The 21624-nt window shown below is 46.1% G+C and overlaps 1 protein-coding gene across 1 annotated transcript in view; it reads left to right on the forward strand.

The window, feature by feature from the left end:
* The window catches only part of LOC127573083 (extracellular serine/threonine protein kinase FAM20C-like), a 102407-nt gene extending 95607 nt beyond the window's left edge, over positions 1–6800 (forward strand). The window contains exons 9-10 of the mRNA XM_052020929.1: positions 4954–5013; positions 5953–6800. Coding sequence (XP_051876889.1) covers positions 4954–5013; positions 5953–6205 — 313 coding nt within the window. The 3' untranslated portion in view covers positions 6206–6800. The remainder of the gene's footprint in view (positions 1–4953; positions 5014–5952) is intronic.
* Positions 6801–21624: the final 14824 nt, after the last annotated feature.

Genomic DNA, 21624 nt, shown 5'->3' on the forward strand with positions numbered 1-21624 from the left:
TCTATCCTTTACATCTTCTGCCCTCGGGCTTGTTCTGTCCCCGTTCCAACCAATCCCAAGACAGGACAGAATTAGGATCGTATCTCAAACTGCTCTTGCCCTTTGAAGGACGGCCCACACATTGTTCAATCCCTGACGCTTCCAAGCAGCCAACGTGGTGCGTCATTGGTTAAATATACTCTGCTGTATCTGAGTGAGTTCAGCAGGCTTTGGGCAATGAGCTGCTCCCTGATACTACATGCTATGTTCTCTTATAACATAGAAGAAGGCCATTTGGCCCATCAAATCTCTGCTGGCTCTCATCATCCTCATTCCCCAACTGATTTCCCTGGAGCCGATACTCACTCACACACCCATCACCTCCCCCTGATTTTCCTGTTTACACTCGGGACAATCTGCAGTAAATGAAAAGAAAAACCTGGAAATCAATGAGATATTGGAACGGGAAACAGAGTTAAAATTTTGGGCCAGTTTTGAAACATTAACTCTGTTTCTCCCTCCACAGATGCTGAGTGTTTCCAATGTTTTTCTGCTTTTATTGTGGGCAGTTTACAGCAGCTTATTAACGTACCAAACATCTTTTCACCCTCATCTACACACTTGAGGTAATTTACAGTGGCCAATTAACCCACACTAAATCCCATTTTATTCTCCCCACATTCCCATCAACTCCCTCCAAGTTCTACCCCTCACCTACACACAAGCTCATCGGCTCTCTGTCACCCGGCTCTCAACTCAGCCCTGGTTCACCTTCCACTCACCCACGCTACAGGTCACTTGCATTAACCAATTGACCCACCAACCCGGACATCTTTGGTCACGCACTTTGGTAGAAGGAATAAAGGCGCAGACTATTTTCTTAACAGGGAGAGAATTCAGAAATCGAGGTGCAAAGGGACTTGGGAGTCCTAGTACAGGATTCCCTAAACTTGCAGGTTGAGTAGGTCATAAGGAAGGCAAATGCAATGTTAGCATTCACATCGAGAGGACTAGAATATAAAAGCAGGGGGTTACTGCTGAGGTGTTGGTCAGACCACATTTGGAGTATTGTGAGCAGTTCTGGGCTCCATATCTAAGAACATAGAATAGTACAGCACAGAACAGGCCCTTTGGCCCACAATGTTGTGCCGACATAGCTATTCCCTCCTACCTACAGAATGCCCATAATCCCTCCATTTTCCTCTCATTCATGTGCCCATCCAAGCCCCTCTTAAAAGCCCCCAATGAATTTGCCTCCACCACCCTATCAGGCAACGCTTTCCAGGCATCCACCACTCTCTCAGTAAAAAAACTTACCCCTCACATCTCTTCTGAACCTACCCCCCTCACCTTAAATGCATGCCCTCTGGTATTGGAAGGGCTTGTTGGCTTTGGAGAGAGTCCAGAGGAGGTTTACGAGAATGAGATGAAAGGGTTAACGTATGAGGAGCACTTGATGGCTCTGGGCCTGTACTCGCTGGAGGTTAGAAGGATGAGGGGGGATCTCATTGAAACCTACCGAACATTGAAAGGCCTGGATATAGAGGATGCGGAGACTATAGGACCAGAGGGCACTGCCTGACACCCTTCAGCTTGAGGGTGGCGAATCTGTGGAATTCATTGCCACAGACGGCTGTGGAGTCCAAGTCATTCGGTGTATTTAAAGCAGAGGTTGATAGGTTCTTGATTAGTAAGGGTGTCAAAGGTTACGGGGAGAAGGCAGGAGAATGGGGCTGAGAGGGAAAAATAAATCAGCCACGATCGAATGGCGGAGCAGACTCAACGGGCCGAATGGCCTAATTCTGTCCCTATGTCTTCTGGTCTTTGGGATGTGGGAGGAAACTGGAAGAAACCCACGCAGTCACGGGGAGAACGTGCAAACTCCACACAGACAGCACCGGAGATCAGGATTGAACCCAGGTCGCTGGAGCTGTGAGGCAGCAGCTCTACTTGCTGCGCCACTGTGCTGCCCAGCTGGTTAATCTAACCTGCCTTGGCATTGTCACTGGAGTTACTAGCACAAAGGCATTCTAGACCAAGCATTTCCCATCTCCAGACTAGTTTGAGCCTCTGAATAAAGGTGCTGCCTAATCAGGCACGGATACTGGGAATAAAACTGGGTGCTCGAACCTTAGACATGTGGGAATGTTACAGCAGAGAATGAGGCCATTCAGCCCATTGAGTCAGTGCCAGCTGCTCGAAGTCTAATTTCATCAGATCCAATCCCTCGCATTTTCCCTGTAGCCCCAGTGAGTTCTTCAAGTGCCAATCCCATCCCCTCTTGAAAGCCATTCTTTGACTCACAGAAGGATTGAGTTCGTGGGTGCCATTTCATTGAACAAAATTTTCACAGTGGGAAAGATTGGATCAGTGGTGTTGCAACAAAAAGTCAAATGTATGTAACTCAAGGAAAACCTGTGTTTCCACAAGCTCTCCGGCAGTGAGTTACCCATTGGTGACACCCTTGCCACACCTCACAGCCTGTGGCATTCTCTCCCTGAACAGAATCTTGTGTTTTATGCATGGATGCAAATTACCAAGGTAAGGATCTTCCAAGAAATCTTCACAAAACCGCCGGTTTGGGGCTTGCAGTACCTCGGCCCCACCCTCTGGAAGATGATGGAGGTTTAGGGGAAAGGAAAAGCAAACGTAACGTACACTTTTAGCATGTTCATGACATTCCAACTGGCTTCCCAGCCAGTGAACCTCAACTGAGGTAAAAGCAGAGGTGCTCAGGGGGTAAGGCAGCATCTGTGGAGAAAGGAACAGAGTTCACATTTCAGGTCAATGAGCTATCAGGAGAACAGGGGAAAGTTAAACATTTAAGTTACAGAGAAGGGGAGAGGTAGGGAGATCAAGGGGGGTATTTGTGATAGTGTCGAGACTGAGAGACTACATGACACAGTCCAGGGTAGGATTTTCACAGTGAACAGTATGGCTGTGGGGAGTGTTGTATTGGTATTGGTTTGTTAATGTCACTTGTACCGAGGTACAGTGAAAAACTTGTCTTGCATACCGATCGTACAGATCAATTCATTTACATAGTGCAGTTACATTGGGTTAGTACAGAGTGCATTGAGATAGTACAGGTAAAAACAATAACAGTACAGAGTAAAGTGTCACAGCTACAGAGAAAGTGCAGTGCAGGTAGACAATAAGGTGCAAGGTCACAACAAGGTAGATCGTGAGGTCAGAGTCCATCTCATCATATAAGGGAACCGTTCAATAGTCTTATCACAGTGGGGTAGAAGCTGTCCCTAAGTCAGGTGGTACGTGGCCTCAGGCTCCTGTATCTTCTACCCAACGGAAGAGGCTAGAAGAGACAATGACTGGGACCTAGGAGTACAAGTGCATGGTTCCCTGAAAGTGGCGTCACAGGTAGACGAGGCAGTGAAGAAGGCTTTTGGCTGTCTCACCATTGGTCAGTGGCCTGGAAATTTGTACATGTCCAGTGAGTCATACAGCATGGAAACAGGTCCCTTGGCCAAAAGAGTCTTTGACCAGCAAGCACCCTTTTTTTACACAAATCTTGCCCCAAACTCATTTTAGTCTCCCCACATTCCCAGTGCAAAGAAAGTCTGCAAGGGCCTTGAGTGTCACATGATGCACCTTGGATCATGGGACTCAGGCTTGGCCTTGGGACTTGGGTATCAGCCCTTGGGAAAAAGGCTTTGGGGACCCGGGCTTGGAACTTAGGCCGTGTCTCAGGTCTCAGCCCATGGAAACCGGGCCTTGGCTTCCAGTACAACCTGCAGATTAAAAGTGAATGCGGAGCACAACCTCTTCTTATTCAAGTCAGTCCCAACAGCAGCATATCCAAGAAAGAGGTTGTCAAGTCAAGTGGAGTTTATTATCATGTGCACAAGTCCAGGGAGGTACAGGTACAATGAAAAACTTTCTTGCAGCAGCCTCACAGGCACATAGGTACAGACAACACACAAGCATAAATTATACATAAGTTATACAAGTCAGTGAAGAAAAAAGACAATGCAAAACAAGACATTAGTGTAAAACTAAAGTCCACAGCGGTGCAAGAGGTGGTCCGTAGTGTTCCGTTGCTGAAGTAGGGTTAGGGTTGTGCAGGTCGGTTCAAGAACCTGATGGTTGAAGGGAAATAGCTGTTCTTGAACCTGGTGGTGTGGGACTTCAGGCTTCTGTACCTCCTGCCTGATGGTAGCTGCGAGAAGAGCGCATGGCCTGGATGGTGGGGATCCTTGATGGTAGGTGCCACTTTCTTGAGGCAGCACCTCCTGTAGATGCTGTCAGTGGTGGGGAGGGCTGTGCCCGTGATGGACCGGGCTGTGTCTACTACTCCGTGCAGCCTCTTGTGTTTCCCGTGTGTTGGAATTGTCATGATGCAACCAGTCCAGATCCTTTCAACAGTGCATCTGTTGAAGTCTGTTGGAGTATGTTGTGACAACCCGATCCTTAAACTTCTAAGAAAGTAGAGGCATTGGCACTGGAATGTGTCCACAACCCTAGTGGTCATTGGCACACCACACAGCAACCCTTTAGCACAACTCCACCAGCACCATTGAATTTCTAGCGCAGTGTCATTAGATGTCCACCCTTTGCATTTGTGCTGTGATGGGTGGTTTTGCAGTCGGTTGTCTGAACTGTGAAGCATGTGTGTGCTCCAGTGTGAAAACCCATTGACTGAATGTTGGATTCACATTACAGTACCAGTGTAACCTCTAACGGGTCTCTCTGAGTGAAAGAGGAACACTGAACCGAAGAGCAAGATCTTCTGCAGGCTTGGGGGGAGCAATGGAACTTCCTCAGGATCTGCCACTGCGCCTGCAACGTTGCAGTAAGAGTTGCAGGGGGAGCACTCATTGAAGTCAGTCCCTGCAGTACAGCTGGGAATGAGGCTGCATGACTGCTTCAGGGTCCGCGTGTAAGACACAGCGCTCCTGCACGTCATCTGGAACTGCGCAGGCGCTTCCTCACGTTTTTGCTTTGCTCTCTCCACAGGTTTGGCAAGCATTCTCATGACGAGCTTTCCATCCTGGTGCCACTGAGCCAGTGCTGTCGGTGAGTACTGAGGGTGTATTAGCGTTGGTATTGGTTTATTATTGCCAAATATACTGAGACACAGTGAAAAGCTTTTGTTTGCGTGCCATCCAGACAGATCACGTCATACATAAGCACATTGAGGTAGTAAAAAGAAAAACAGAATGCAGAATATAGCGTTGTAGTTACAGAGAAAGTGCAGTGCAGGTAGACAAATAAAGTGCAAGGGCCACGACGAGGTTGATTGGGAGACTGATGAACACTTGATCTTTTAGTGTATGAGACGTCCATTCAAGAGTCTGATAACAGCAGGATAGAAGCTGTCCTTGAGCCTGGCGGTACATGCTCGCAAGCTTTTGTATCTTCTTGACTGGAGGGGGGCGAAGAGAGAATGACCAGGGGGGGAGGTGTCCTTGATTATGTTGGCTGCTTTTCCAAGGCAGCGGGAAGTGCAGACAGAGTCACTGGAAGGGAGGCTGGTTTGCCTGATAGACTGAGCTGTGTTCACAACTCTGCAGTTTCTTGCGGTCTTGGGCCAAGCATATTCCATACCAAGCCGTGATGCATCCGGACAGGATGAATTCTATGGTGCGGCTGTAAAAATTGGTGAGGGTCATCGGGGTCGTGCTGAACTTCTGTTGCCTTCTGAGGAAGTAGAGGCGTTGGTCTGCTTTTTTTGACCACCGTGCCCACATTCCTGGATCAGGACAGGAGGTTACATGAATGGCCCTGGGGAGCAAGGCCATGGAGGGATATGAAAATAAGGGCAAGGGTTTTAAAATGGAGGTAAGCCAATGCAGGGACCAGTCCGAGTTTGTGAGCACAGGGGGAGGTGGGAGAAAAGGCTTGGTGCGGGGTGGGACATGTCGTCCAGAGATGCGGAAGAGCTTCGTCATCGATAGGGGACAGGGGCGTAAATCGTCACACAGTTAACACCTCCACCTTCTGCCGCCTGTACAGAATCAAGCAATCGACCTACCTTCGACTGCAGCTCCTGGCGAAGGAAGAGTACAAGCTGAGCGACGTGATGGCAGAGTCGCTGATGCAGGACAAACTCTCGCCCATTCTGATCGAGGCCCACCTGAAAGCAATGGACAGGAGAGTGAGGATCATTTTAAAGATGGTCAGTGACTGTGTGGAAAAAGAAGGTCACAGCAACGTGGTGGCAAATGACATGGACTTCGAAACCAATTTAGCCTTCACCAACAGGTAGTAGAGGGACCCAGAAATTTCCCTCTCTTTTTTACTCGTCTAAGTGAGAAATAGAAAGTCTTGCAGAGACTGGTGATCTATGTTACTTTTTGAATTCAGTGAATTCAGAACAGAGATGTAATTGTTCCCAAATATGTAAAGTATAGACTCCATCGCAGATGATTATAATTAAAAGTTTCTAAGTTAAGGCACTTATTTGTTTTTTTTTCACAATGGAATCCAATCCTAAAATGTGAATACTGAACAGTTGTGCAATCCCAAAACAGAAGAAACGAAAGACTTTAAAATATATAAATCTTTAAATATATATAAAAATAAAAAAAGGACTCTTCCCGATGTGTGAAAACTTGAAAGTTGGTTGCATTGCTTTGAGCAAACTGAGCTGGCTTTTGAGGACAAGTGACAACGATGGTGTGGGGAATCTTCTCGACAGTTCACTGGATACCAGCTTTGTTCTTAATTCTTGGTGTACAGGTAGGGACGGCGTGGCTGCAATTCGTGGCTCCGGCCTATCCCTTTAGCGATGTTCCTCGGTTTTACTTTTGTGGTAATTGTTTTGCGACCTGGTGAAAGTGCAATAAAGGTATTGGCAACAACTTGCTTCTGCCCTGCGTCTCTGCGATTCGGTCTGCGGCGAGATGGGAGGGTAGCGTGCGGGGGCAGTGGTCCTCCGCAACGGGGACACGGGAGACTGAAGATGCCGGGGTCTGGAGCAACACACAATGCACGGCGGTGTCTGTGGAGGGAAAGGGACAAGCGACGAGGCTCTTGACCCAAGACGTAGACTCTCCACGTCACTCCGTAGGTCCTCCTGCGCGTTGTGTGTTACGCGCAGGCTCGGTCCAATGCTGGCGTTCCTCTCCCGGAGCTCCCTCGCGGATCAGATCCTGGGCTGTTTATCTGTCCATTGTGTAGACTGGGAGGAAGGGAGACGGCCATGAAAATCTCACAGCACAGAATGAGGCCAATCGGCCCATCCTGCTGCTGCTGCTCCTTCCCCACTACCCACAGTCGTTTCGCCAACACATACTAATCCAATTCTTCTGTTGGATTGCTTCCACCAGACGGACAGTGCATTCCAAATCGTAAGGTAAGATTTTTTTATTAGTCACATGTACATTGAAACACACAGTGAAATGCATCATTTTGCATAGTGTTCTGGGGGCAGCCCACAAGTGTCACCACGCTTCCGGAACCAACATAGCATGCCCACAACTTCCTAACCCGTACGTCTTCGGAAAGTGGGAGGAAACCGGAGCACCCGGAGGAAACCTACGCAGTCACGGGGAGAACGTACAAACTCCTTGCAGACAGCAGCGGGAATTGAACCTGGGTCGCTGGCGCTGTAAAGCATTACTCTAACCGCTACACTACCGTTTCTGCGCGAACACTTGAAGCCCGAACATTGTCTCTACACCTCCCCTGTTTTCTCTGCCAAACCCCTTAAATCGGAGTCCCCCTGCCACTGGGTTTCAGACCTTGTTCTATCATTGGTGCACCAGCCTTTGGAGCTTTCAACCTCAATCACCAGCTCTCTCTCTTCAGCGCCTTAGGTTCTCTTCCCCTGATGTTACTGGGAAGACCACACGAAGCTGGAAAGAGTGCAAAGAGGTTTTACGAGGATGTTGCCAGGATTTGAGGGCCTGAGTTATAGGGATAGGTTGGGCAGGCTACTTACCAGATACTGGAAGGTCTGGATAGAGGGGACGTGGAGAGGATGTTTCCATCAGTAGGAGAGTCTAGGATCCGAGGGCACAGCCTCAGAATAAAGGGATGTCCCTTTAGAACTGAGATGAGGAGGAATTTTTTCAGCCAGAGGGTGGTGAATCTGTGGAATCCGTTGCCACAGAGGGCTGTGGAGGGCAAGTCATTGGGTGTATTTAAGGCAGAGATTGATAGGTTCTTGATTGGTAAAGGGGTTAAGGGTTAAAGGGAGAAGGCGGGAGAATTAAAAAAAAATCAGCCATGATTGAATGGTGAAGCAGACTCGATGGGCTGAATGGCCTAATTATGTTCCCATATGGTCACAGAGTCATACAGCACAGAAACAGGCCCTTCAGCCCAACTGGTCCATGCTGACCAAGATGCCCCATCCAAGCTAATCCCATTTGCCAGCATTTGGCCCATAACCTTCTAAACCTTTCCTATCCTTGTACCTGTCCAAATGTCTTTAAAAGTTGTTAACATCCCGGCCTCATCCTCTTCCTCTGGCAGCTCATTCCACATACGTACCACCCTAATGGTCTTAAGGCTAGAACTTTGGAGTGTGGAAGGCGGGGGTGTCCTAAAAGAGGTGTACAAAATCACGAGGGCCATCACTAAAGTAAATGCACACGGTGTTTTTCCAAGCAAAAGGGAATAAAAAAACTAAAGAGCATAGATTTAAGGTGAGAGGGGAAAGACTTAAAAGGGACCTGAGGGGCAACTTTTTTCACAGAAAGGGTAGAAGGAACAAGCTTCCAGAGGAAGTGGTTGAGGCAGGTACAATAATGTTTAAAAAGACATTTGGACAGGTACGTGGATAGGAAAGGTTTAGAGGGATATGGGCCAAACGCGGGCAAATGGGACTAGCTTAGATGAGAATCTTGGTCGTCATGGACAAGTTGGGCCGAAGGGCCTGTTTCCATGCTGTGTTACTCTAGTCTAAGTTAGCTGATTGTCCGCATCCCTGCAACACAGACTCTGGGAATCATTTGGAGCAGATTACATAGAAGGGATTATAGTGGAGGCCTTCCATAGAAGTCCTCCGTCTGTGAGAGAGCTCGTACTTGCCGCGTCTAAGATCATGGCTGATCCTGTGCCTCAGGACCACTTTACTGTCAACCGCCAAATCCTCAGACTGCATTTGTGTCCAAAAACCCAGAGACAATGAGCTCGGTATGCACTTGGGGACAGGGGACTCTTGCATTAAAGCAGTGAGTACACTATATCTTCCTGTGACTTCGGATTTCGACAGAAGCTATGCAAATTCAAGTTCTTACTAAAGAGAGGAGATGCAAAATATAATTCACTGTTACTCAGAAGATCAAAAACAGCTGGAGGCTAAAATTTGTTTAATGTGCAGACAGAAGAGACTCACACTAAGCTTGGTGTACCTATTCATGAGAAGTACATAAAATCCGATCTATCTGCCAAATCACCTGAGACTACTCACCATCAATGAATCATTACAGCACTAGATAAGGCCACACAGCCCACTGTGTTAATCCCAGACTTAAACTGTGTGCCCCTTAGCCAAACCAGCGTGGGGAAAGTAGAAAGCCTGCGAGATGATGGGAAGATCTCCATTCCATTACGGTTTGGCAGAATTCACATTCCTCTAACATATGGACCGACAAAAGCAATGCTTACTTTTCAGCATTCTCGTTGTCTTTTGTTAATTTAAGTTTTTAGGGGCTTTGTGGGAGAAGGTGAATTACCATACAGCACAAAACAGGCCCTTCGGCCCACCTTTCAGTAAAATTCTGCCAAGCCTTTCAGTAATCATTCAATGACTATGAACCACCTTATAAAATCGCCTGTAAAATTACAAATGGCTGAGGTGAGATAAATCTTGCTTGCCTTAAATCATTGCATTTATTTGACAGTAAAGTTTCATTTTTAATAAAATAAAATAGGACGGGACATATACAGTGACCTCTGAAATAAAAAGGTTTGTGTGATAACCATTTAATTAGAGTCACAGAGTCATAGAGCAATACGGCATGGATACAGGCCCTTCGGCCCAACCAGTCCATGCCGACCACGGTGTCCACCCAGCTAGTCCCAATCTCCTGCGTTCAGCCCATATCCCTCCAAGCCCCACCCCTCCATGTACCTATCCAAGTGCTTCTTAAATGATCCTATCGTACCTGCCTCACCCACTTCCTCTGGCAGCTCGTTCCATATACCCACCGCCCTCTGCGTGAAGAAGTTGCCCCTCAGGTCCCTTTTAAATCTTTCCCCTCTCACTTTAAACCTGTGCCCCCTAGTTTTGGACTCCCCTACCCTGGGGAAAAGACTGTTACCGTCCACCTTATCTATGCCTCTCATAATTTTAAACATTTCTGTAAGGTTGCCCCTATGTCCCAAGGAATAAAGACCTAGCCTGGCCAACCTTTCCCTATAACTCAGGCCCTCTAGTCCTGGCAACATCCTGGTAAAGTTACTGAATTATAGTCATTAACAATGAAATTATTTCCCCACAGCCCCATTCAGTATAAATCTAATACCGTTTTGTGAGTTCCCATTGAGTCTGCCTCCACCCCTTTTAAGTTCCAAATCACAAGCTCGCAGTAAATGAAATAAGTCCTCATCTCCACCCTCTGATTCCTTGCCCAGCGTCAGTTTTGCTCCTCCTCCACCCATCTTCACCTCCACTATCACAGAGGACAGTTCCTCCCCATCAACACTTTTCAAAAGCATTCTTACCTTCAAACACAACCCTGGCAGTTTGAAGAATGAATATCACTGCAAAGCAGATTATCCGATCACTATCATGTTCTCGTTTGCGGGAGCTTACTGTGCGAGTAAATTAAGAAGAAAGAGCTCATACTTGCTGCCTCTAAGGTCATTACTCGGGATCACTGTCCTGTCAGTCCCCAAACCCTCAGATTCCCTTTGTATTGGTATTGATATTGGTTTATTATTATTGACGCTTGTACCGAGGTACAGTGAAAAATTTGTCTTGCATACCGATCGTACAGGTCAATTCATTACACAGTGCAGTTACATTGAGTTAGTACAGAGTGCATTGAGGTAGTACAGGTAAAAACAATAACAGTACAGAGTAAAGTATCACAGCTACAGAGGAAGTGCAGTGCAGGTAGACAATAAGGTGCAAGGTCACAACAAGGTAGATTGTGAGGTCAAAAGTCCATCTCATCCTATAAGGGAACTGTTCAATAGTCTTATCACAGTGGGATAGAAGCTGTCCTTGAGCCTGGTGGTACGTGCTCTCAGGCTCCCGTATCTTCTGCCTGATGCGGGAGCAGAAAAGAGAGAATGACCCGGATGGGTGGGGTCTTTGATTATGTTGGCTGCTTCACCAAGACAGCGAGAGGTATAGACAGAGTCCATGGAGCGGAGGCTGGTTTCTGTGACGCGCTGGGCTGTGTCCACAACTCTCTGCAGTTTCTTGTGGTCCTGGGCAGAGTAGTTGCCGTACCAAGCTGTGATGCATCCAGATAGGATGCTTTCTATGGTGCATCGATCAAAGATGGTGAGTGTCAAAGACGACATACCGGATTTCTTTAGCCTCCTGAGGAAGTAGAGGTGCTGGTGAGCTTCCTTGGCTGTGGTGTCTACGTGGTTGGACCAGGACAGGCTGTTGGTGATGTTCACTCCTTGGAACTTGAAGCTCTCCACCCTCTCGACCTCAGCACCGTTGATGTCGACAGGTGCATGTACACCGCCCCCTTTCCTGAAGTCAATGACCAACTCTTTTGTTGACATTGAGAGAAAGGTTATTGTGATGACATCACGTGTCCAAAAATCCATAGATATTAGTCTTGTATGCACTCATTGACTATGGACACCTATACTAAGGCATTTTCTTTTCCTGTGACTTTGGATTTTGACTGACGCTATATTAAAGAAAGGGGATGCAAAATATAATTCCCTGTCATGCAGAAGATCAAAAACAGCTGGGGGCTAAAATTTGTTTCATGTCCATACAGAGGAGACTCACCAGGGTGCTGCCTGTGATGGAGCATTTCACTTATGAGGAGAGACTGGAGTGGCTGGGTTTGTTTTCCTTGGAGCGGAGGAGGCTGAGAGGGGACCTGAAAGAGATATATAAACTATGAGGAGCAAAGATAGGGGAAAAACTTATCTCCATAGCAGGTGTCCAAGACCAGAGGGCATAGGTTCAGCATAAGGGATAAGAGGTTCAGAAGGGATCTGAGGAAGAATTCTTTTCACCCTGAGAGTGGTTGGAATCTGGAACACACTGCCGGCATTGGTGTTGGAGAGAGTGTACTCTCACAGCATTTAAGATAAGATAAGATCTCTTTATTAGTCACATGTACATCGAAACACACTGTGAAATACATCTTTTGCGTAGTGATTTGGGGGGCAGCCCGCAAGTGTCGCCACGCTTCCGGCCCATAACTTCCTAACCTGTACGTCTTTGGAATGTGGGAGGAAACCGGAGCACTTGGAGGAAACCCACGCAGTCGCAGGGAGAACGTACAAACTCCTTACAGACAGTGGCCGGATTTGAACCTGGGTTGCTAACGCTGTAAAGCATTATGCTAACCACTATGCTACCGTGCCTGTGATCTCTAAGAGGTATCTAGACAACAAGTTGTATGAAATCACGAGGGGCACAGATAGGGTGAATGCACTCAGTCTTTTCCCCAGGGTTGGGGAATCAAGAAATAGAGGACATAAGGTGAGGGGGGGGGGAGATTTAATATAAACCCGAGGGGCAACTTTTTCACCCAGGGGGTAGTCCGTAGATGGAACGAGCTGCCAGAGGAAGTGGTTGAGGCAGGTACATTAATAACTTTTAAAGGGGAAATTGGACAGGTACATGGATAGGAAAGATTCAGGAGGATATGGGCCAACTGCAGGAAAATGGGACTGGCTCAGGTGGGAACCTTGGTCGGCTTGAGCCTGTTTCCATCTTGTATCGCTCTATCAATCCATGACAACCATTTGAACCACCAAAGCAATGCTATGGACCAAGTGCTGGTAAGTGGGATTAGTACAGATCGGTACTTAATGGTTGGCATGGATATGGTGGGCCGAAGGGCCTGTTTCAATGCAGTGTTACTCTGTGTCTCTTTAACATTAACCACATAGAACTAGGCTCAAGCTAGTCAAAAGGGGATATAAAGGGCCTTTTAAAACATTGCTTTGGGACATATTGTTAATGAGCTTGCATCTACGTATGTCACACACATTTGTACTTATCCCTTCCAGCCCAGTGATAAGGAAGAGGAGATGCATCGGGCCTTCCTCAGCCACCATTGGGAAGAAATTCCTGCCTACGTGTGGGTTAGCTCGCTGATGAACACTTTGCATCCCTTAGTTGCAACATGCACTGGACCAGTGGCCAGCTTAGCATCTAATGAAGGAACTTGACACACTGAGTTTAAAACGTAATAGATCTCTCGGAGTGAGTTACAGGTTCAAATCTAATGGAGAGCATCAGATGGCTTGTTGTAAATTACTGGCAGTAGCTCAGTTGATTTATATGGAGAATAATGGATATAATTAAGACTGATTACCAGGCAATAATTTAATTGTACAGTACAACTGATACCACGAAATACAACTAGAGAGTTTAAGCAGTTTATTACTGTCATCTGAACTCAGTGATGAATTATAATCTTCATATCCCCCTCAGGGTTGTCTACTCATTTATATCTTAAAATACATACCACAACCTCCGTTCAGCCTGTCCCTGATGATCTCCCGTACTGATGTCCAGCATAAGCCACGGCATTGAAGTGTGATTGGAAAGGTTGGCTATCAACTCCACAGAGCATTCATTGCTCTGTTGCCTAATCCATTCCCACTACTCACACTCCAGGCCAGTCTTTCCTCACTATCCAACTCAGCCAGCTCCATCAAAGGCACAACACTCCCCACCGTCAAGGACATCTTCAAGAGGCAGCATCCGTCACTAAGGACCCTCACCACCCAGGACATGCCCTCTTCTCCTTACTACCATCGGGGAGGAGGTACAGGAGCCTGAAGAGCCACACTTAATGATTCAGAAACAGCTTCTTCCCCTCTGCCATCAGATTTCTGAACGGTCCATGAACCCATGAACACTACCTTGTTATTCCTTCTTTTCTGCACTATTTACTTATTTTGTAATTTATAGTAACTTTATGTCTTTGCACTGTACTGCTGCCGCAAAACAACAAGTTTCATGTCATCTAAGTCAGTGATAATAAATCTGATTCTGACTTTGTTCCTTATGAAGGCAAGACTACCGCAAATGTTGGAAACCCAAGGTCAAAGAAGCAAAGGTTGGGGAAATGCAATGGGTCAGGCATCACCTGGGGAGAGATAAGCGGAGGGAACAGCTTCTGTCAGCTGACGAGAGATCACAGGGCAAATGGATGGACACAGTTCCCATTCGAGGGTGCTTCAGGGACCAGGGGCTCCGGTTTAAAATTTTGGACAAAATGTACGAGGGAAAACATTTTTTTGACATGCATGATCAGGAATGCTCCCTCTGCAAGGGATGTGGAAACACAGTCAGTCACGGTCTTCTAAAGGGAACTGGATAAGGACTGGAGGGAGAATAATTCGCCGAGCTCTCAGCAGAGAACAAGGGAATGGGACAGAAGGGATTGCTGCACTAGGAGCCACATGGATCTGATGGGCTGAATGGCCTCCAGCAGTGATTTTCTTTACAATCCTGGCTGAGAAACATTTAGTGCATCTTCTCCTGTTGTGTTTCTCTGGGCTGGAAGAGATAAGGCCGTATGTGCATGATATGTGTACATGAGTAACAGTGTACCCTGAAGCAGTGTGGGGCAGCACGGTAGCATAGCGGTTAGCGCAATGCTATTACAGCACCAGCGATCGGGGTTCGATTCCAGTCGCTGTCTGTAAGGAGTTTGTACGTTCTCCCGTGTCTGCGTGGGTTTCCTCCGGGTGCTCCGGTTTCCTCCCACATTCTAAAGACGTACGGGTAGGTTAATTTGGGGGTTTAAAATGGGCGGCGCGGACTCGTTGTAAAATTTAAAATTTTGTATCTCCAGCTGCATTTCAGAGAGCCCCGGAAAGAGGACCTTCAGCCCATCATCAGGAGAGATCCAACCTTTCCTGATAATTCAAGCCCTCCAGTCCCGGCAACATCCCCGTGAATCCTTTCTGCACCTTCTCTACCTTAATCACATTCTTCCTATAGTGTGGTGACCAGAACTACATTCAATACTCCAAATGCGGCCAAACCAACCTTTTGTACAAATGTAACTTGGCTAATGCTATTTAAATATTTATATATACTTGTCCTATCAAAGACTCAGAACAATCAACGTTTCAGGAACAGCTTCTTCCCCTCCGCTATCAGATTTCTGAACAGTCTATGAATCCATGAACACTCCCTTGTTATTCCTCTTTCGCACTATTTACTTATTTTTGAAACATAGTAATTTTTATGTCTTGCACTGTACTGCTGCTGCAAAACAACAAATTTCACGACATACGTCAGTGATAATAAACCTGATTCTGATTCTGATTCAATCCTTCGCTGTACTGGAATCATTTACAGCACAGAAACACATTAACAACAGATGCCCAAGTTGGCCTTGTAGTGGAAGGGTGCATCTCTGACGAGGTCTGTGACCAGTGGTGTTCCGTAGGGATCACTGGTGGAACCTCTGTTATTTGTGATGTGTATAAATGATCTGGATGGAAATGTAGGTGAGCTAATTAGTAAGTTTGCAGTCGACAGGAAAATTGGTGAAGTTGTAGATAGTGGAGAAGGTTGTCATAGGATATAGATCAGTTGGGAACTTGGGCAGAGAAATGGAAAAGTGTGAAGTGATACACCTCGGGATATCGAATTTGAAGGCAGAATACAAAGTTAATGGCAGGACTCTTAGCAGTGTGGAGGAACAGAGGGATCTTGGGATCGATGTCCATAGATCCCTCAAGGTTGCCGCACAGGTTGATAGGGTTGTTAAGAAGGCGTATGATGTGTTGGTCTTCATTAGTCGGGGTATTGAGTTCAAGAGCCGTGAGGTGATGTTGCAGCTCTATAGAACTCTGGTTAGACCACACTTAGATTATTGTGTTCAGTTCTGTTCGCCTCATTATAGGAAGGATGTGGAAGCTTTAGAGAGGGTACAGAGGAGATTTACCAGAATGTTGCCTGGATTGGAGAGCATGTCTTATGAGGATAGGTTGAGTGAGCTAGGGCTTTTCTCTTTGGAGAGAAGGAAGATGAGAGGTGACTTGATAGAAGTGTACAAGATGATAAGAGGCATAGATCGAGTGGACTGTCAGTGACTTTTTCCCAGGGTGACAATGGCTCACACGAGGGGACATAATTTTAAGGTGATTGGAGGAAGGTATAAGGGGGGTGTTAGGGGTAAGTTTTTTACACAGAGAGTGGTGGGTGCATGGAACGCACTGCCTGCAGAGGTTGTGGGGGCAGATACATTAGGGACATTTAAGAGACTCATAGATAGGCACATGAATGATAGAGAAATGGGGGGTTATGTGGGAGGGAAGGGTTAGATAGATCTTAGAGCAGGATAAAATGTCGGCACAACATTGTGGGCCGAAGGGCCTGTACTGTGCTGTAGTGTTCTATGTTCTATGTTAAGTGTGAGGTGTTGCGTTTTGGGTAGTCAAATGTAAGAGGAGAGTATACAGTGTACAAATGTCAGGACCCTCAGGAACACTGATGTACAGACGGATCTTGGCGTACAAGTCCATAGCTTCCTGAGAGTAGCAACACAAATGGATAGGGTGGTAAAGAAAGCATATGGCATGCTCACCTTCATTGTTCAAGGGACTGAATATAAATGTTGGGAAGTCATGTTGCAGCTGAATAAACCTTTGGAGAATTCTATGCTCTTCTGGTTGTCACACTATAGGAAGGATGTGGAGGCTTTGGAGAGGGTGCAGAAGAGGTTCACCAGGAAGCTGCCTGGATTAGAGAGTATTAGGTATAAGGAGAGGTTGGACAAACTTGAATTGTTTTCCCTGGAGCGCTGGAGGCTGAGGGGAGACCTGATAGAAGTTTATGAAATTATGAGAGGCATAGATAGGGTAGACTGTCAGAATCTTTTCCCCAATGTAGAAATGTCAAATACCAGAGGGCAAAGGTTTGAAGTGAGAGGGGAAAGCTTAATGGAGATCTGCAAGGCAAGTATTTTACTTAGCTTAAATTGACATCATGGTTGATGTGGACACAATGGGTGGAGGGGCCTGTTACTGCACTGTACTGCTGTATGTTCTATTCCAGGGAGTATGAATTCTGTCCAGTTTCTGTCTGGTCCTTGTTTGTGATCCCATTAAGGCTATGGTCTGAGTTTAAACACCATCAGACTCCTTAATGACCATCATTTGAGTTCTAATTAACATAATAGGACTAGGATAGGATTAGTTAAATTGGGTGCTTGATAATCAGCAAGAACTCAGTGGGCTGAAGGACCAGTTTCCTTGCTGTATGACTCTACGAAACTATAGGCCAGTTAGCCTGATACCTATGAAAGGAGGAGATTTTATCGAGTGGACAGTCAGAGACTTTTTCCCAGGGCGACAATGGCTAACACAAGGACACATGATTTTAAGGTGATTGGAGGAAGGTATAAGGGGGATGTCAGGGGTAGGTTTTTACACAGAGAGTGGTGGGTGTGTGGAACACACTGCCAGCAGATGTGGCGGAGGCAGATACATTAGGGACATTTAAGGGACTCTTAGATAGACACATGAATGACAGAAAAATAGGGGGCTATGTGGGAGGGAAGGGTTAGACAGATCTTAGAGCAGGATAAAATGTCAGCACAACAGTGTGGGCTGAAGGGCCTGTACTGTACTGTAGTGTTCTATGTTCTATGTTCTATTTAGAATATCACAATATAATCAAATAGGTCTTTATGAAAGGGAAATGTTTGACAAATACATTAGAGTTCTTTGAGGCTGTAACAAAGAGGATGGACAAAGGGGAACCCCTTGATGTAGTATATTTGGTTTTTCAATAAGGTACCATTTAAAAGGTTACTGCACAAGGCATTGGGGCTAATATATGAGAGGATAGACTGACAGAAAACAGAGTCAGGATAAATGACCCAATTACAGGTTGGCAAGCTGCAACTAATGGGTGCCACAGAGATCAGCGCTGAGGCTTCAACTATTTGTAATCTGTATTCATTCCTTGGCTAAAAGGACCAGTTGCAGTGTGGCCATGACTTCTGATGTTTTTTACAGAGTGGTTGATATCCGAAACACGCTGCCAGAGGCGGCAGTGGAATCAGATACAATTACTACCGTTAAGAGGTATTTAGACAAGTGAATCAGATTTATTATCACTGACTTATATGACATGAAATTTGTTGTTTTGCGGCAGCAGTACAGTGCAAAGACATAAAAATTACTGTAAGTTACAAAATAGTGTACTGTAGCAGTTAGCGTAATGCTATTACAGCGCCAGTAACCCAGGTTCAATTCCGGCCGCTGTCTGTAAGGAGTTTGTACCTTCTCCCCGTGTCTACGTGGGTTTCCTCCGGGTGCTCCGGTTTCCTCCCATATTCTAAAGACGTACGGGTTAGGAAGTTGTGGGTGTGCTATGTTGGCGCTGGAAGCGTGGCGACACTCGCAGGCTGCCCCCAGAACACTCTACGCAAAAGATGCATTTCACTGTGTGTTTCGATGTACACATGACTAGTAAAGATATCTTATAAATAAATAATGCAAAAAAATAGGAATAACATGGTAGTGTTCATGGGTTTGTGGACCGTTCAGAAATCTGATGGCGGAGGGGAAGAAGCTGTTCCTGAATCGTTGAGTGTGGATCTTCAGGCTCCTGTACCTCCTCCCCGATGGTAGTAACGTGATAGATCCAGGATAGATCCTCAGGTGCTTAAATAGGCAAGGCATAGGATTTGGTTCTAATGTGGGCAAATAGTATTATTGTTAATGTGCAAAAAGGTCAGCATGGACATGAAGGATTGAAGAACCCGTGAATGTGCTGTAGGACTCTGTGACCCTCTAGGACTCTATGTGATGTTATCCATCTTGTAGGAAGAACAGAACAGCAGAATAATATAAATGAAGTGACACTACAGAATGCTGTGGTGCAGATGGATCTGAATGTCCTTGTGCAAGGGACACAGTAAGTTACAGTGTACGTACAGTAAGTAATTAAGAGGCAAATGTAACATCGGCAAAGGAGTATCACCGTTGGGAAGTTTTTCTGCAACTGTACTGGGTGCTGGTGAGATCTCCCCTGGAGTATGATGTACGATTTTGGTCTCCTCATTTGGGAAAGGCATATACTTCCATTGAAGGCAGTTCAAAGAAGTGATTCCAGGGATCAAGTGGAGTTCTTGTGAGGAAAGATTGAGCAGGTTGAGCCTGTTTTCACTGGAAGAATGAGAGGCAAACATATTGAGACATACAGGACTCTGAGAGACAAACTGGATGCTGAGGAAGATTATTGGTTGGAATTCAGGCAGATACATCAGCAGGGACTTGACAAAGGCCTGTATTGTTATTCAGGTGAGGCTTTGGACAGAGGCCCTGTCTGCTCCCCCACTGGATGGAAAAAAATGGTTGGCACTATCCCAGAGTGGCACAGTGGATGGAACCAATGGCTCACAGGTCCAGTGTCCCTGGTTCGATCCTGACCTTGGGTGCTGTTGGTGTGGAGTTTGCACGTTCTCCCTGTGACTGCGTGGGTTTCCCCAGGAGTTCCAAAGGTTGGTAGGATAATTGGCCACTGTAAATTGCCCCTGGTGCGTAGGTGAGGGGTAGAATCTGGGGAGAGTGGGTGAGAATGTGGGGAGAATATAAAATGGGATTAATGTCGGATTGGGTTGTTGATGTGGTTGATGGTCAGCACGGACTCAGTGGGCTGAAGGGCCTGTTTTCATGCTATATCTCTCCATGACTCTATGTTTCCCTTCCTGAGAGAATCTAGAACCTGGGACATTGTTTCAGAATAAGAAATAGAATCAGAATTCTGATTCAGAATTAGTCAGATTCAGATTCAGGACCAAGAGGTAGTCCAATTAACACGGAGACGAAGAGGAATTTCTTCTCCCAGAACATCATCAGCCTTAGGAACTCTCTCCCCAGGGACCTGTGGAGGCAGAGCCACTGAGGATATTAAGGTGAGGGTTGGCAGATTGTTGAACTATTGAGGAATCGATAGGGAACAGGCAGGAGAGTGGAGCTGAGGCAAAGATCCCGTCATTATTAAACGGTGGAAATGAATGTGGCACCAAATGGCCAACTCCTACTCCTGTTTCTTATATTCTTATGTCCTTAAAAAGAGAAAAAAAAAACTTATTTGCAAAACAAAATGCTAACGTTTGGAAGGAGGGGACTGATTTATTTTATTCTTATCCATGTGTTGACACTGCATTAGTCTCATTAATTTGTGCCTGACTTGTTGGTACCCTGCTCTGATTTATTCCATTTATTTGTGACTATCTATTTCTGCCTAGGTCTGATTAATTTTGTTTACCTGCATTCATGTACTTGAGCCCAGGTCAGATTTATCAAATCTGCTCGCACTCATGTTAATGAACACAATAAATGGAAAACCTTGCTAACTCTTGTTATTTCAAAGTGTAATTTAAGGGATGAAGCACTTCACATGATGGCTCCTGCAGTGCAGACCAGCTCTATGCATCCACTGCTTCCACACACATACAGGGACCAGGTTTTCAACAACATGACAAGTTCCCCTGTGGAGGAGGATTGTGTGTGCACACAGGGGGAGACACGTGTTCATGTGTGTGTGTGTGTGTGTGTGTGTGTGTGGCTAATCTACATGTGTATAATGTGTGGGTAACATACACAAGAGCAATGTGTGAATGTAGTATATATGTGCATGTAATACAACTGTATTCCCAGGTAGCGTGTATGTGTGTGTGTAATGTGCTGTATGTGCTTGTAAGTGTGTGTTCACTTTCTGCATGAAATGTTTGTGTATTGTGTGTGAATAATATCCAAGTGTGTGGCTAATATGTATATGTAAAACATGTGTGTGTGTGTGTGTGTGTGTTTATGCGATTCACATGTTTGTCAGGATTATGCATGGGATGTAGTGTATATTGCATGTGGATACTGTGTGCTGTCTGTGAATTATGCATGTTAGTATTTGTGTGAATATGGTATATGTGTGACATGTATGTTGTGCCTGTGTGTATTGTATGTATGTATTTCATTTGTGTGTAAATGTGTGTGTTGTGTATGTGTGCAAATAAGCATGCATATGCATGTGTGTGTGTGTTTGTGTGCAGGTGTGTGGACAGGGGTAATCCGTGAGAATGAGTAGCTGGCGTGCTTTACGCATTCTCATTCCATTGTTCTGCTGAGTGCGTTCCTGCAGTGTAACGTCTGCGGAGAAGTGGAACGACAGGGAGTGTGGGCTGGGCACACTCCCCCCAGGCTCTGTGCATTTCCAGCTGGAGGGAAGGAAAGGCAGGACGTCCAACGACACTCAGGCCAAGAGCTGTCAGTCATGAAGAGCAGTTGGAGATAAACCTCTGCGTTACACACAAGCGCCATACACACACACACACACACACACACACACACACACACACACACACACACACACATGTGCACACACCTCCAGTGACCCCAGATCAATCCTGACCTCCAGGGCTGTCCGTGTGGAGTTTGCACATTCTCCATGTGATGGTGTGAGTTTCCTCCTACATCCCAAAGACATGCAGGTTGGTAGGTTAATTGGTCACTGTAAATTGCACTTCATGCAGTTTGGGAGGACAA

Source organism: Pristis pectinata, chromosome 8 (genome assembly GCF_009764475.1).
Source record: "Pristis pectinata isolate sPriPec2 chromosome 8, sPriPec2.1.pri, whole genome shotgun sequence".
In the NCBI taxonomy this organism is placed as follows: domain Eukaryota; kingdom Metazoa; phylum Chordata; class Chondrichthyes; order Rhinopristiformes; family Pristidae; genus Pristis; species Pristis pectinata.